General features: G+C 45.0%; 1 protein-coding gene across 1 annotated transcript; it reads left to right on the top strand.

The window, feature by feature from the left end:
- Nucleotides 1–13482: 13482 nt before the first annotated feature.
- On the top strand, nucleotides 13483–13938 carry Atp5pdl1 (ATP synthase peripheral stalk subunit d like 1). The gene has a single exon (XM_017594556.2). It carries the CDS (start codon nucleotides 13483–13485, stop codon nucleotides 13936–13938), a length of 456 nt encoding a protein of 151 aa, XP_017450045.2.
- The last annotated feature ends 2068 nt before the right edge of the window (nucleotides 13939–16006 follow it).

The following is a 16006-nucleotide window of genomic DNA, read 5'->3' as shown; positions in this document are numbered from 1 at the left end:
CATTGTTGACTCTTGCGAATTTCACACATGCTCACCTCATCTTCCTTTCTTTTTACAATCTCCCCAGAAAGCACCCCACCTCTGACCTGAGCATTTCATTAGTCCTCCCTCCTTAGAGGCCATTTGGGATTTTTCCTGACAGTCGTTTTCTATTCACTTTGGCTCAGACCTGCCAGCCCAGCTATTCTCAGCCAAGCCTCCAAAGGAAACATGATCTGCTTGCTGCGTCAGATCACTTGGAAATAGATACGACTGGCTTGGAGTCACTCCACACAGGGCTGTAAAATTGCTCTCCTCCTTCTAAGTGGGTTGGGTCAAGCCCAAGCTGAGGAGGGAGGCTTCCAAGGAACACAGAGCACAGGCTGTAGTAAGTGGCAGTGATGGAGTCGGTGGCTGGCTCACTTCGGAGTCAGTATTAACCTTCCACTGTGAAGGTGACCTCCATGGTCAAGCACAAGCAAGACACTGGGGTCTTCACCGGGGTGCCTGAGAGGTTTTACCAGAGCGATGGGGATTCAGTCTTAGTGTGAATCTCTTCATTCAAGCCAAGTTCTAGTGTAAAGTTTTGTTATTTCCAAGAAGGCTAGTTGATTTGATTTCAAGATGTATGTGTCTTGTGCAAAGTTTAAGGTATCTATTCTTCTACTGGGCCACACTAACAAATATCACCGAAATCCTGATACACATTCCAAGGTTTCCTTGGACTTCCAAATGGGATTAATTTATCGTTTGGCTCCCTTTTCTTTTTAATTTTAGATTGTATTTTAATGTGTCTGGATGTTTTGCCTGCATGTATGTGTACCGTGTACACTGAATAAGAAGGCCAGAGGACAGCACTGGATCCTCAGGAGCAAGAATTGTAGGCATTGTGAGCCGGGATGTGGGTGCTGGGAATTAAACCTAGACCTCTGGAAGAACAACAAGTTCTCTTAAATGACGAGCCCTTTCCAGGTCCTGGTTTCCTTTCTCACTGTGTTGTTTCATTCTGATGCCTGGGAGTCTGCCTGGTTTAATGAATAGAGCTTTTGGGTGGGAGTCCCAAGTCTCACCGATGTCAATCAAAGCAAGTCCTTTAATGTGTGTCCACTGCCTTATCTATGAAATGTGAGTTGTGCTCTGTGCTTTGACCATCACAAAGCACTCTATAAAGACAGGGAAGGGTTGTTCTCAGCTGTAGCTATGGGACTGAAAACAAAGTGATTCTGGGGGTTTTATGGAAGCTGTGAGTTAGGACATGACAGGCAGACAAACACAATAGGCAACGTGGCAGGATGATGACCACCCCATTTGAAACACTGCAAAGGCAAGCAAACTCTCTAAGCTCATCTGTCAGGATTTTCATATAATCTTTCATTTTAGACAATAGAATTAAGCTACTAAATCTCGTGCCTGGTGAAATAATTTGCCACTCCCCCCTTTCTTTCCTGTCAGGGACACAGTGACAATTCTTGTTGCTTAACTTTCTCTGGGATGATAAGGCATTCCCTGACAGATCAAAGAAATGATTCTATCCAAGTCTATTCTGGCAAACCAAGGCATGTATTGGGGGTTACAAGAGCACGTGAAGTGGCCCCCAGGCAAAGGGGGTAGACAGAATCTCTGGGGTTGGTGTGGTAATCGGTCTCTTCTCCTAGTGAATCTTAACAGCTTCATCCCTGTTCCCATAGACCTAGCTACCACTATATTATTTTGCTTATTTCCTTAGTATGAGCACAGGGCCAAGGTATTCTTTACATCACCACATCATCTACTCTAAAATGTGTGATGGTCTTGCCAAGCCCAGAGGAAGCTGCTTCTCTGTGACCGTCCTGGTATTCAACCAATTGCCTTTGTCAAACAGCTTCTCAGCCCTAGAGATCTGGGGAGATCTAGGATCAAAAATCCTTAATTTCAAGAGATTCAACTCCTCAGGAGATAGGAACTCATAAATAGCTAACCATGGAGATGGAGAAAGAGGGGAGTAGAAGAGTCGCAGTAGGGCTGTGGTTAGCAGAATGTGGTCCTGGGGCCGAAACCAGCTCTTGTTCCACTTTTGCAATGAAAGTTTGATTAGAACACAACCAAGCTCATTTGTTTGCATGCTGGTGATGGCTGCTTTTGCACTAGAGTGGCAGAACTGAGTAGCCGTGACAGAGACAGTGAGTGTCATGACTCAACTCGATTGCCAGGTTGGTTGGATTGACAAGGTTTAGGAAAGGGAAGCTTCAGTGTGCTTCCCCCTGCAAGGATGACCCAGAGAACAGTATATAAGGGGCAGGCTTGCCATGATTATGGTGACACCATCTCAGCCTGGATGGGTGTTCACAAGGAACACAGGAAGGAAAAGATTTAGGAGACAGAAGTAAGAGAGTCATCTTGGTTTTAGGCCAGTCCACTCTGCACTGTGAGTTCTAGCCAGGGAAACATAACAACACACTGTCTCCAAAACAAAACAAAAACAAAAACAAAGCCAGGGTCTGTTATGGTGGTTTACACTCTAATCCCACCAATTGGGAGCAGAGGCAGGAAAATCTCTGCAAGTTCCAGGCCAGCCTGGTCTACACAGTGAGTTCTAGGTCAACCAGAGTTTCATGGTTACCCTGTCTCAAACACCAAGCAAAATAGAACAAAATAAAAGACTAATGCCAGATAGGGGCAGGGAAGGTAATTCTGAGGCAAGCTGCCCTTCACTGTCCTGCCTTCTATGCCACGATGGATTGAAACTCTGAAAACTATGAACAAGATAAATGTCTCCTCCCTTAAACTGTCCGGGCCAAGAGTTTCGTTACAGCAACACAAAGTCTGACTAACGCGGACAGCCTGACTCTCAAAGCTTAAAATATTTGCTTTCTGGTCTTCTGAAAAACACACTTGTTGAACTCTGGCTTAAGGGAAACAAGTCTTACTAAAGTTTAACTTGAATTAAAGTAGGGAACAGAAGAAACACACCCGAGTTGGCTGGAATAGCGAGTACAAAGGGACAGAGTCAGTAGAGGATGCTTAATGTAAGAGAAACAGTGAGCTGTCTTCTGATCTGTGGACATGGCTGGCCTGGTGGTAGCCACAGTGACGTTCAATCTCTTTGTGACTTCTGACTAAAGGAAGAACCATAAGAGGTATCTCAAGACATCTTCTATATGACGTTAAGACAGAAGCAGGGTTTTCAACCCAAGCCTGCAGTGGTAAAGATTAATAAATGAATCTACCACCCCACGCTAATGCCAGGTCTGGCGGGCCATGTGGCATCTGCGAGGTATTTTCATCTTAACCAGCAAAGTGTCCCAACCTGATGAGAGGCTTCCAATTCCCATCCCAAGCTGTTACCGGCAGGAATGCTGCGTACCACATAGACTCAGCTTCCTCTGATCTACATGAGTCCCCAAAGCAATGGAGTATGCCATCAGCAAGGAGGGACTTGGAACTGTTGCAGCCACAGAGAGCCCTTACTGGGCTTTCACAGTTGAGGCTGATGGGGTTGGCACGTTCTCAGAACACTGTCTGTACAGAACACAACTTCTGAGGAGAAGGTGGGTATTTTTCTTTGGAAAGGAGCTGGGTGGGCCATTTATCTGTTTCATTTGTTTATTTAGACAGCCATTCTGTGCCAATGGAGAACCCACCATCTATGTTCTTTCGAGTCTTCAAGGGAAGGGGTTGGGTGCAGTGGCTATGCCTGTAATCCTAGCACTGAGGAGTGTCCCTGGCCAGCCTGAGCTACATAGCAAGACCCAATCCCTAAACAGCAAAAGAAGCTAGCCTGTGTTAAGCAGAGAAGGATCTGCATAATTCCTGTGGGGTAAAGCAGAGAGCCCCACAGGACACACTAGCTCTGGTCTGGAGCCCAGGCCTAAAAACCTGGACCCATCAGAGAATGCTTCCCCTTCTGTGCTCCCCAAAAGAGCACAGACTTTTCTGCCTATCTCTTTGAAGAACGTGGGAGGGGGGGAAATGAAAACAAAAACAAATGACAGCGACCACAATCACTTTTTACGACCACAGACTGAGTAGGGAGAGAAAAGTTCGCCATGCCTGCCTTTCACAATCCCACATCATCTGGCCTTACTCTCCAGTGGAATCTTATTCCCCACATGGAGTCTTCATTCCGACCACGTCTGTTTCCTGCTCTCAAACACGCCACCCAAATCCTTTTTTTTTTTCTCTTGGTTGAAATTCTCCCCAGCCTTGGCCCTCACAAGCTTTCATGGGTTTACAAAATGTCCTTCACTGCTGTCAACTCCTCCCCCAGCTCCAACTTCCTCCTCTGGAGAGACTCGCACAGTTAATTAGAGCTCCCTGGTATGCTTCTGCGTTTCAGGTCTTCCTCACTGACTTTTTTGGGAGGACATGCTGTCATGAATTTCCATAGCTGTAAACAAATGGGTGATCAGGTTGGAGAACACATAACTCATGTTTCCACGTGACGTGTGTGATCTTGGGAGAAGAGCAAGAGGACCAGGCTGAGGGAGGGGGAATCAATTCCGAGCTCTCCTGCCTCCGGGGAGCCAGGGGTTATCCCAACTAGCTGCCTCCGGTCCAGTTCTGGGAAGCTTTGTTCTGTTTCATTCTTTGTGACACTGGGACTTGAACTCGGGCCTCTGTGCATGGTAGACAAACGCTGTGCAGCAGTTTAAGTTCTGATGAGCCCCGCAGAGCTGAGGACCTCAAATGAGGTACAAGAAACTCAGAATTCTGTTTAATCTGAGTAGGTTACTTGAATCCACTCAACCTTTTATTGAGAGGGAGAGAGACAGACAGAGAGAGACAGAGACAGAGAGAGAGAGAGACAGAGACAGACAGAGACAGACAGAGACAGAGACAGACAGAGACAGAGAGACAGAGAGACAGAGACAGAGAGAAAGAGAGAGGGATTAAGCTAAAAGAGATATTTCAGTTGGGTAAAGACACTTGCCACGAAGCCAGAAGACCTGAGTTTGATCCCTGGAACCCACAGGATGGAAGGAAAGACTTCTGCAGATTGTTCACTGACCTCCACACACACGTTGTGAAATTATACACAGATATGTGCTGGTACACACAGACAGGCAGAAAGACACACACTCATTCTCTCTCTCTCTCTCTCTCTCTCTCTCTCTCTCTCTCTCTCACACACACACACACACACACACATCTTTAAATTTTTTTAAAAGAAAAAAGATAAAGGCACACTTGAGGATTCACTCATGGCTGGAAGCATTTTGTAGGGTCAGAACCTAATCAGCTTTACCCGATGATGCTTTGGTACAGCTGCTGGGGACAGATGCCAGGACCAAAGACACATCCCGTCTATCACAGGGTCTAAAGGAAGCGCCAGCAAGTACTTGGGGGGTCACACTCTTACTGCAGTGGTAAAAAGCACCAAACCTTGGGGGCTTAGCCAACAGCAGCGGGGAGGATATGGGACTCCGTTTAACATATGGGCCACAGTTTAACATCTTTTCACCCAGAGGGGGGAAAAGGTCCTTCTTTCTCACTCCTTCCGTCAAATTAAAACAATGGAAATGGGTTCTCATTATCCCGATGATTAAGTCCCATTCAGCCAGCTGACAGCACCCAAAGAATGATTTTCCTGTGTTGCACAGTGCGCTGCCCTCCATGGCCCCATTCATAGGCCGCTGTGTGCATTTAATCACCCTGGGCCAAGCCGAGCTAATGAAATGCTGGGGCCTTGCCCTGCCCTGACCCTGCTGCTATTTCTATCTGAGCTCAGCACGTCCTTTGCTTGACAGTTGCAACGGAACAAGCATATTTTTCTCTCCCATATACGGAGTGTAAAGAGCCTATTTTGGCAGCCCGTGGGGTTGGGGACCCCGCTGGAAAGCCAGTGAATGCCCCTGGAGGTTAGCGCGCAAAGCTGTTTTCCAGACCGAGAGGAGGAGGGGGCGGGATGCTGGGGACTGGACCTGTGGAGGAAGGGCTGAGGGTTCTTTTGGGGGCAGAAAGGGAAGATGAGCCTAGAAGTAAATGGCCACGCAGTGAGGAGAGCTGATCTATCCTGACGCAAACCTGAACAAAAGCTCTTTGTTGGTTATCAAAAATCTGCCTCCCTCACCGGGGTCAGAGTGAGGAATCCATGCTGCCTGGTTTCCAGTTCACATGGTTCCGTGAAAGGAGAGGAACCCCTGCAGAGAGGCTGCTCTCTTGAAATTCTTAGTTGTTGTTTTAATGAGTCCCCAAGACTCAGAAGTTAGAGACCGAGTTGCCAAAATTACAGGCATTTATCCCATCCAGAAGTTTTAAGAACTTACAGTTGGCTGATGGGAAAACCAGTCGCCAACTTTCTTTGAGGCATGTGGGAGAGGAGAGGCGGAAACCAGGTGTTTAATGTGGCAGCCCAGTGGCTTTAGAGAGAAGGGACATATCTAAATGGAGGCCTTAAATCAGGGGTGACAAACTCAAACGCCCTAGTGGCCAGAGAGGTCAGAGGTCACCAGGATGAGTGAAGGGAGACAGGTGGGAACTGTGACCAATTAGGAGACAGCCCACTCCTGGCATTTGCTGCTCCGCTCCAGCCTTTCTGTGTTTGCATAGGTAGGCCTGAAACTGTAGGATTCATTGGGATTCACAGAGTCGTTCTTCTCCTCATTATATATCCTATTGGAGACCAATTCAAAATGTGCCAGCCAGACCTACCCTTAGTATTTTCAGGGCCTGGGGGGAAAGGACACAGGGAAGTCTGCATATTGTGTGTTTAAATATTTAACAGATCCAAAACAAGTTCAAGGACTGTTAAGCAAAGAAGGTTCTGTCTGTCCACCATGGGGGAAAATGCATTCCTACAACCTGGAAGTCAGGTGTGAAATTAGAATTTGGGACAACTGGGGATTTCTGACAGAGTGAGGGCAATTCCGGTCTCACAGAGATGGGGTAGTGTGCTGAGAGCCGAGTTCTGGACCCTCAGTACTCCTTTTCCCATTCCCAGCTCCATCCTGTGTTATCAGGGATCCTGCATACCAGTGGAAACCCCTGCTCTCAGACCTAGCTCTTTGTCCCTTCACACCTGTAAATAGCCACCCTTGGCTTGGTGACACTGTTGGGGTGGGCTTTGAGGGCTCATATGCTCACACTATGCCTAGTGGGGCAGTCTCTTTCTGCTGCCTTTGGATCAAGACAGAACTCTCAGCTTCTTCTCCAGCATCACGTCTGCCCGCATGCTGCCATGTTTCCCAACCATACTGATAATAGACTAAACCTCTGAAACTGTAACAATATGCACAGGATGTGCAAGCTGCCCTGAAAGGAACGGACAAATGGACTTGGTTATATCTGACAGGATGCTGAGTGTTCAGGAGGAACACGCTCTCGGTATGTCATTTCTCTCTAGTTCACAGCCCTGGAAAGCACCACAGTGATGTCTTTTAAGATCGGGTCTCAAGTAGTCAGGCTCTAAGTAACTATTGGGCCCAACTTGAAGAGATCTCTAATTTCGCTCATTAAATACCTAGAAGAAATGGTGCCTTGACCCTTGGCCTGGTGTTATGACTAAGCTGCGTGATCGTGGGTAAAGTGCAGGATTTTTGATGAACAAATTTCCACTTGACAAAATGGAATATGGTGCTTTCGTCAACCAATTCAATTGAGAAGCAGAAGACAATTACATCTCTGAAAATACCTTGGAAAATGTTGGCAGAGAATCACCAAGAAAACAACTGCTTCGAGTAAAGACTTAGCAAAGGATCTACGTACAAAGAGCTCGCCGAAACTATCTCTACATAGCCTTTCTTTAGTACCAGGTATGGGCTAAGCCTAGAAGAACTCCCTTCTTCCCTCTCAATGTCCCTCCTGCCATGTAGTGGTATGAATAGGAATAGTTCCATAGATTCATGCCTTTCAATGCTCAGCCTATAGGGAGTGGCCCTACTGGGAGGTGTGGCCTTGTTGGAGGAAATGTGTCACTGTTGGGGTGGGCTTTGAGGGCTTACAGGGTCATGCTATGCCTAGTAGGGCGGTCTTTTCCTGCTGCTTTTGGACCAAGATACAGAACTCCCAGCTTCTTCTCCAGCACCATGTCTGCATGCATGCTGCCATGTTTCCCAACCATACTGATAATAGAGTAAACCTCTGAAACTATAAGACAACCCCAATTAAGGGTTTTCTTTTAAAAGAGTTGCCATGGTCACAGTATCTCTTCATAACAATAAAACCCAAACCATACACTCCTTTTCTTCTTTCCTGGTGCTGGGAATTGAATCCAGGACCTTGAATTCGGTAGGTGGGCAGTCTATTACTAAGCTACATCTTCACTCCCCACAGTATCTATCACTGAAGGTTTTGCCTATCTCCCACTCATTTCATAGGCTACATCCTCTCTTGCATTGGCGAAACCAAGCCTCAGATCCAGGGTTGGGGAGATAGCTCAGTTGGTAAAGTATTTGCTGCTCAAACATGAGAATCTAAATTCAGATCCCAGCACCCACAGAAACCTCAGCTGTGGTGGCCCATGTCTGTAATCCCAACACTGGGGAGGGCAGAGACAGACTCAAGCAGATTCTGGGGGCTCACTGGTCTACCAAGGCAACCAAAACGGTGAGGACAGATGAGAGAGTCTGTCTCAAAAAATAAAGATGGAAGGAAGCTGGATATAGTAGCACAGTGGCTTACACACACACACACACACACACACACACACACACACACACACACACACAGGTTTTTTTAAACTTTGATTTTTTACATGTATGCTTGTGTAAAAGTAACTTTTAAAAAAAGATTTATTTATTTATATGAGTACACTATAGCTGTCTTCAGACACACCAGAATCCATTACAGATGATTGTGAGCCACCATGTGGTTGCTGGGAATTGAACTCAGGGCCTTTAGAAGAACAGTCAGTGCTCTTAACCGCTGAGCCATCTCTCCAGCCCATGTTAAAGTAACTTTTATTCTCCTGATGTAATATCATCTCTGAGACTTACTGACTCCATCTGCTAACCCATGCCTAGTACTGGAAGTTTCTAGCCTCTGAAAAATCTTATCTAGGCCTAGAATGTTTTCTGCCTCTGAGACTTTCTGCTGAATAAGCTCACCTTATCTTGTTCTTTCTGATCTCTGACCGACTGGGTCAATTCAGCTGTTTTGGCTCAAATTCCTCTTCAAGCTGACTGATTCAATCTAGCTCCTTTTAGTTTCTTACTGAATTGCTCTGCTTAGCCTCATACTAACTTTGGCAATTTGTTCTAACCTTCTGGTTCCTTCTCATTCTGTGGCTCATTCTGTCTTCACCTCTGTCTAGCTTGTTCTCTCTTCAACCTGTCTCTGTCTCCTGGTAAAACTGACCCTCACTCCCCTCTCTTTGTTCTGCTTCCTTAAGTAGCTTCTCTTTCCTCTCTCTTCTTATGAGAGTTGAGTATATCATATTCGGCCAAATCTTACTCTGATTCATCACTTTGTCTGTCACCCAGTTAGACATTACTTTCAAACATGGGTGCTTCTGTCTACAAACTAACTTTACCTTCACTGTTTAGGATTAAAGGTGTGTACTAAGAGTGTGTGTATTCTAGCCAGAGAGAGATTAAAGATGTGTGCTAAGGCTGGGCCACACCACAACTTGAAACTAGAAACTAGAAACACCATCTCCGGCTTCACAGACTGATCAAACATCCTGTAGCCTGCATGTATGTCTGTGTGTCACAGGCATACAATGCCCATGGAGGTCAGAAGAGAACTTCAGATGCCCTAGAACTGGAGTTACAGATGGATGTAAGCCACCATATGGGTGCTGGGAACTAAACCTGGGTCCTCTAAAAAGAGCAGTGGTGATTTTAATTGTCGAGTTATCTCTTCACGCTGCCCCCTGAGTTTAATGCATATATGGGAATGTGTTCACTGTATGTGGGTGCTTGCAGAGGCTAGAAGGTGGTGTTGAACCCCTGGAGCTGGGAGTTACAGCTGCCTGACGTGTCTACTGGAAGCTAAGCTTGGGTCCTCTGGAAGAATAGGAAGTGCTCTTAGCCATTGCTCCATTCTTCTAGCCTGAAATTGAGTTAATTTTTTTCCAACTCCTTAAATCTCCACTGAGGATCTGGGTATCGTGGGGGTGGTTGTTAATTTTTAGCCTGTATGGTTAGACTGTGGATGCTGCTGGTTATCAGAAGGTTTGTGAGCCATGCTGGGCCGGCCAACCAGATGCCCCTCGATGGAAAGTGAATTTGTAGTGGAGGAAGAAGGGAATGGCTCTACCAGGAATTGCGTGATGCTCAAGTGACTTATCCTAACAGACTTGTATGATCCTGATTGACGTCCTTGCTTCCTGGCTTCTGAAAGTTTGCTTATCTCCTACTTCTCCCCTCCCCTCTCCTCCCCTCCCCTCCTGCTCACCTATTCTTTTCATTTCTTTCTTTATAGTGCTGGGGATTGATTCCAAGACCCCAGGGATACTAGGTAAGCGCTCTCTCACTGATCCACACCCCCTGTTCACATGTCCGCCATCTCTGAAACCAGTTCTCCACCCCCTGTCCTGTCCACCTTCTTTTTGGGATAATTTCTGTTGCATTCACCCTAATAACTGGCTCCAAACTGCACCAGAACAGCAAGTGCTGACCTCCAGTGCAGCTTACCAAATGCTGTTGACCGTTGGTGCACCCGGCCCCAGTGTGAGCATATCTCACTGAGGAACAAGACACCATCCCAGGCTTCCCCCACCCAGCCATACATATTTGTTTCCTTTTTTCATTTTCCTGGAATGCTGGGACACTCATTTCATTCTTTACTTCATCCTATGAGCTATTCATAAAAACTGGCCAGGAGAAGCACAACTTTCAAAGGGCACTCCCAGGATGAGTTTGTAATTGGAATCTATATACAGTGAGTCATCCTGGAGCTCCTAAGGCCTGCTGTTAAGTACGTGTATCAATATCACATGCTTGGAAAGCATGCTCCTGGAGAGAGTTAAGGGCACTTGTGGCTTTTATGAGAACCCAGGTTCGATGTCCAGCATTCATACAGTGGTCAACAACCATCTGTAACTCTAGTTACAGGGGATCCAATGTATCCTTCTGACCTCCTCAGGCACTAGGCACATATGTGGTACACATGCATATATGCAGACAAATAAAATAAATAATGTAAAATAAATAACCTAAAACCGAAAATGAGTGGGCTTCAATGTTCCCAAATTACCTTCAGAGAATTTAACGGAAAGGCAGAGGGCTTTCCAGGTGCCAAAGGAAGGTGATTAGGAACTGAAAATAATGAAAGGGGTAAATGAGTGTGTGTGTGTGTGTGTCTGTGTGTGTGTCTGTGTGTGTGCAAGTGTTTAAGTGTGTAAATGTATAAGTATATGTGTAAGTGTGTGTGTGTATGCAAATGTGCAAGTGTGTAAGTCTATGTGTGTGTGCAAGCGTTTGCAAGTGTGTGCAAGTGTGTGTAAATGTGTAAGTGTATGTGTGTGTATGTAAATGTGTGTAAGTGTGTGTAAGTGTGTGTGCTTGTGTGTGTATGTATAAGTGTGTGCAAGTGTGTAAGTGTGTAAATGTATAAGTATATGTGTGAGTGTGTGAGTATGTGCAAATGTGCAAGTGTGTATGTGTGAGTGTGTGCAAGTGTTTGCAAGTATGTGTGAGTGTGTGTGCAAGTGTGTATGAATGTGTAAGTGTATGTGTAAGTGTGTGAGTGTATGTGTGTGTATAGTGTATGTGTAAGTGTGTGTGTGTGTGTGTGTGTGTGTGTGTGTGTGTGTGTGGTACAGGAGAAAGAAAATCTGATGCCAGAAAGTACCTGAACAGAATATAATCATGGGAACCAGCCAAAACGCTAAGGGAATCTGAGGCCAGCCTTAGGTACAGAAACTCTATCACAGACAGACAGACAGACAGACAGAAAGACAGACAGACAAACTCTTATAGGATCTCAAGGTGGGCAAAGGAAGGCAGAGAGTGCGCATGCCTGAGAGAGAACTTGAGAGAGAGAGAGAGAGAGAGAGAGAGAGAGAGAGAGAGAGAGAGAGAATTACCTGTAGTACCAGCATATGGAACTCTGAGCAGAAGTATTGTCCTAAGTTTCAGGACAGTGTGGGCTACAAAAACAAACAAACAAACAAATAGGCAGAAAGAAAAGAAATGTAAAAGGTGGCAGATGACACTGGGTCTGATCTGCTGGTCTCTGGGGAACTTCTCCAGGGAAAGCAGACAACCAGGTATTAAAAGGGTAGGTGATGTCTGAATATTTCTCCTTCATTAGAAAAATATAGAACTGTGAGCTTTACAAAGTAAATCAGAAGCTAGGCATAGTGGTGCATGCCTTTAAACCCAGTACTTGGGAGGCAAAGGCAGGTGGATCTCTGTGAGTTCCTGGCCAGCTAGGGCTACACAGTAAAACTGTCTCAAAGAAAAAAAAAAAAGTAAAGGAAAAAAAAAATAAAAACAAAAACCAACCAACCAAAATACATCCACATCCAGAGTGACAGCCATATTAGCGGAGGGGGGGGCACGGGGAACGGGACATAATAAAAAGAAAAAAGAGAGGGAGCAAAATGAAAAAACTGGCATCAGTCCCCAGATTTTCTTCTTTCTCCTGTACACGATGTGAACACACACACACACACACACACACACACACACACACACACACACACACACACACACACCTTTCTCTAGTGCTCAGCACTCAACAGCCCCTGGATCAGAAGTAATACATTTCAAAAAGACCCACTACATTGGTAGCCCGAGATGCTGTGAACTGTTAGGCAACTTGAACAAGAGTCATGGGACAGTATGCTGAAGCATAATATTGACAGACTGTAGAAAAGAAACTGTGAATCTGCACTGTGCAGCATTCAGGGAGCTGAAAACCTGGTGGGACCCAAAGTTAACAGGGGGAACAGAGATTCATAGTCTCCAGCAGCACGTCAGACCTTAGAAAGAATAACACAGGGCCAGGGCCAGCATTGGCAACCCGAACTTTGAAGGAATGGACAGAGTCTACCTGTGAAACACCACACACAGACTAGACACATAGTCAACCATTGAAAGGAAGATCTGGAGGGGAAAACAAGACTGCCCATCGCAAAAGAACTCCCAGGAGTGAGACAGGCTCTGATACTGGGGGAGAACACTGAGCTGGGGGTGATACTGAACCCAGCTATCAGGCTGAATGGTTTTATATTCTTCATCTCCCTCCTGCACTCTCTCACCTTCTTAGCCAGTTCTAAAGAAAATTCCAGCTGAAACTGGGCATAGTGGCACACGCCTTTATTCTTGGGACTTTGCAGGCAGAATCAGGGAAAACTGATTTCCAGAACAACTTGGTCTACATAGTAAGTCCAGGTCTGTTAGAGCCACACAGTACTATCTTGTTAAAAGGAAGGAAGGAAGGAAGGAAGGAAGGAAGGAAGGAAGGAAGGGAAGGAGGGAGGGAGGGAGGGAGGGAGGAAGGAAAAAAAAGAAGCCAAACTGAGATCCTAGAGATGAAAACCTAAATAAATTAAATAAAAAACTTAGTGAGATAACACACTTTGATTCCTTGCTGCTGGAAACAGTGCTCCACAGGGGGTAGGTAAAGTATCCCAAGATGGCTAGGCACAAATTTGCCCTAAAAACCATTGGTTGGGTATCTTTTGTGGAGATCATATCTCAAAACCAGAAGACAATTGGAAACACCCTAAAGTCCTGGAACGAGACCTTCCACACCAGGTTGGCTAGTCTGTCTGAGGAACCACCAGCGACTGACTGGGCTTACTACAAGGCTAATGGGGCCAAGGCTGGCTTGGCAGATGATTTTGCAAAGAAGTTTAATGCTCTGAAGATCCCTGTGCCTGAGGATAAATACACAGCCCTGGTGGACACCGAGGAGAGGGAGGGTGTGAAGAACTGTGCCCAGTTTGTGTCTGGATTTCAGGCCAGGATCCAGGAGTATGAGAAGCAGCTGGAGAAAATAAAGAGCATGATTCCCTTTGACCAGATGACCCCTGATGACTTGAATGAGATCTTCCCAGAAACCAAGCTAGACAAGAAGAAGTACCCATAGTGGCACAACCAGCCCATCGAGAATGTATGAAGCAGCCCAGGACGGAGCCCTGGCTGACCTGAAATAAAACATTTACATAGAGGAAAAAAAAAAAACACTTAGCAAAAGCCTCGTGAGTAAAATGGACCATGGGGTAGACAGAAGACCAAGGCTTGAAGACAAGGTAGACAAATCGGGTCAGTCAAGATCAAATTAATGTATTAATACAAATACATGAATGGAACATGAAGGTTCTTTGGGACACACTATGAAAAAGAGCCAACTGAATTATGAACATAAAGAAGGAGAAGAGTCATGTCAAATGCATAAAAACTTTTTTCAATGAAATTATAGCAAAGAACACCCCAAATCCTGTGAAAGAGGGGCTCATCCAGGTTCTAGAGACATTTAGAACACCGAGTACATTAAACCAGGAAAGAAATCTCCCACACTATATTGTAGTTTATGTACCAAATATACAGAACAAGGTAAGATCATTGATACGGCAGGAGAAAACCGTCAACCCACCCCATATCATTAGAATAACAGCCGATTACGCATCAGAAACTGCAAAAGCCAAAAGGGCTTAGCATGATATATTTCAAGTTCTGAAAGACCACATCTGCTGACCTATATAATATTATACGCCACAGAGATAACTGTCATAATCGAAGGAGAAAGAAAAACTGTCCATGATAAAAGCAGGCTAAAAAAAATTTACGACCACTAAGCCAGCTCTGCAGAAGACAGTGGAAGGAATTCTTCAGACTGAAGAGAAAAATAAACGCACCCAGGAGGCTCCAGGAAAGAATAAATCATGCTAGTTGAACAACTGAGAGGAAAATAACAAACCCAGCGAAACCGATAACATGACAGAAAGTAATAAAAACATTTTAATGATAATTCTGAATGATGATAGCCTCTATTCTGCAATCAATGGGTATGAGACTAGCAGATTGAACTAAAAAGCAGGATCTATCTGTTGTCCCCAACCAATCTCCTTGATTGTCAAAGACAGATTCAAGGATGGAGGGATAGGAAGACGCATCACAAGCAAATGGAATGAGGAAACACGCTGGAATCTCTGATTGATGACAAACCTCAAACTAAAAGAGTCAGAAGCGATCAAGGTTACCTCATACTAGTTGGAGAACAAATCATCAAGGAGCGTTCCCATTATAAACATATACACACCAAACACGCTCCTCCAAGGTCATAAGCCAAAGGCTGCTAGATATAAAGTCACAGGTTAGGTCTGACTCAGCAGCAGCTGGTGACTTTAGATCCACATCCTCACCAATGGACAAGTCATTCCAACAAGAAAATAAACAGAGAAATGTTCCAGTTTAATGACACCATAACAGACCATGGAGTTTCCCACTAAAATAAATCTTATTTTAGGACCCAAAACAATCCTCAGCAAATATGAAAAACGAAATAGCCTCTTGTATTCTGCCTTCAATGGCATAACATTGACGCAAAGAGAGCTATAAAAAAAAAAAAAACAAACGCATGGAGATTAAGCTGCTGGATGATAAATGTGTCACTGAAGGAGTCATGAAGGGAAGCAAAACTTTCATAGACTCAAACAAAAATCAAAATACAGCACATCAAAACCTATGGGGTACAATGGAAGCAGTCTTAAGAGGGGAGTTTATACCTACAAATGCCTACACTAAAAATACTTAGAGGGCTCTAAAATAAATACCTTAATGATGTGCCCTGGGGCCTTGGGAAAACAAAAACAAACTAAAATCCAAAGGAAATAATTTCAGGACAATAATGAATGAAATATAAACAAAAATAAGAAACAATCAGAGGGGGCTGGAAAGATGGTTTAGTTGAGAAAAGTGCCTATTGTGTACGCAGGAGAACCTGAATTGGAATCACCAGAATGCACATAAGACTCAGGCATGGCAGGGCACATTCATGGCAGACTCCTAGAGCCCACGGGCGAGCCAGTATAGATAAGCTGGTAAGTTTCGTGTTTATTGAGAGACCATGTCTCAAAACACATAATAACTAATTAAGCAAATAGATGTGGAGAACAATTGGCTTAGCTGCCTGATATTAGCAGCTCGCTCCATAG

This window comes from Rattus norvegicus, chromosome 6 (genome assembly GCF_036323735.1).
Source record: "Rattus norvegicus strain BN/NHsdMcwi chromosome 6, GRCr8, whole genome shotgun sequence".
In the NCBI taxonomy this organism is placed as follows: Eukaryota; Metazoa; Chordata; class Mammalia; order Rodentia; family Muridae; genus Rattus; species Rattus norvegicus.
The sequence above is the reverse complement of the archived record's forward strand: the minus strand, read 5'-3'. Positions and strand labels throughout refer to the sequence as shown.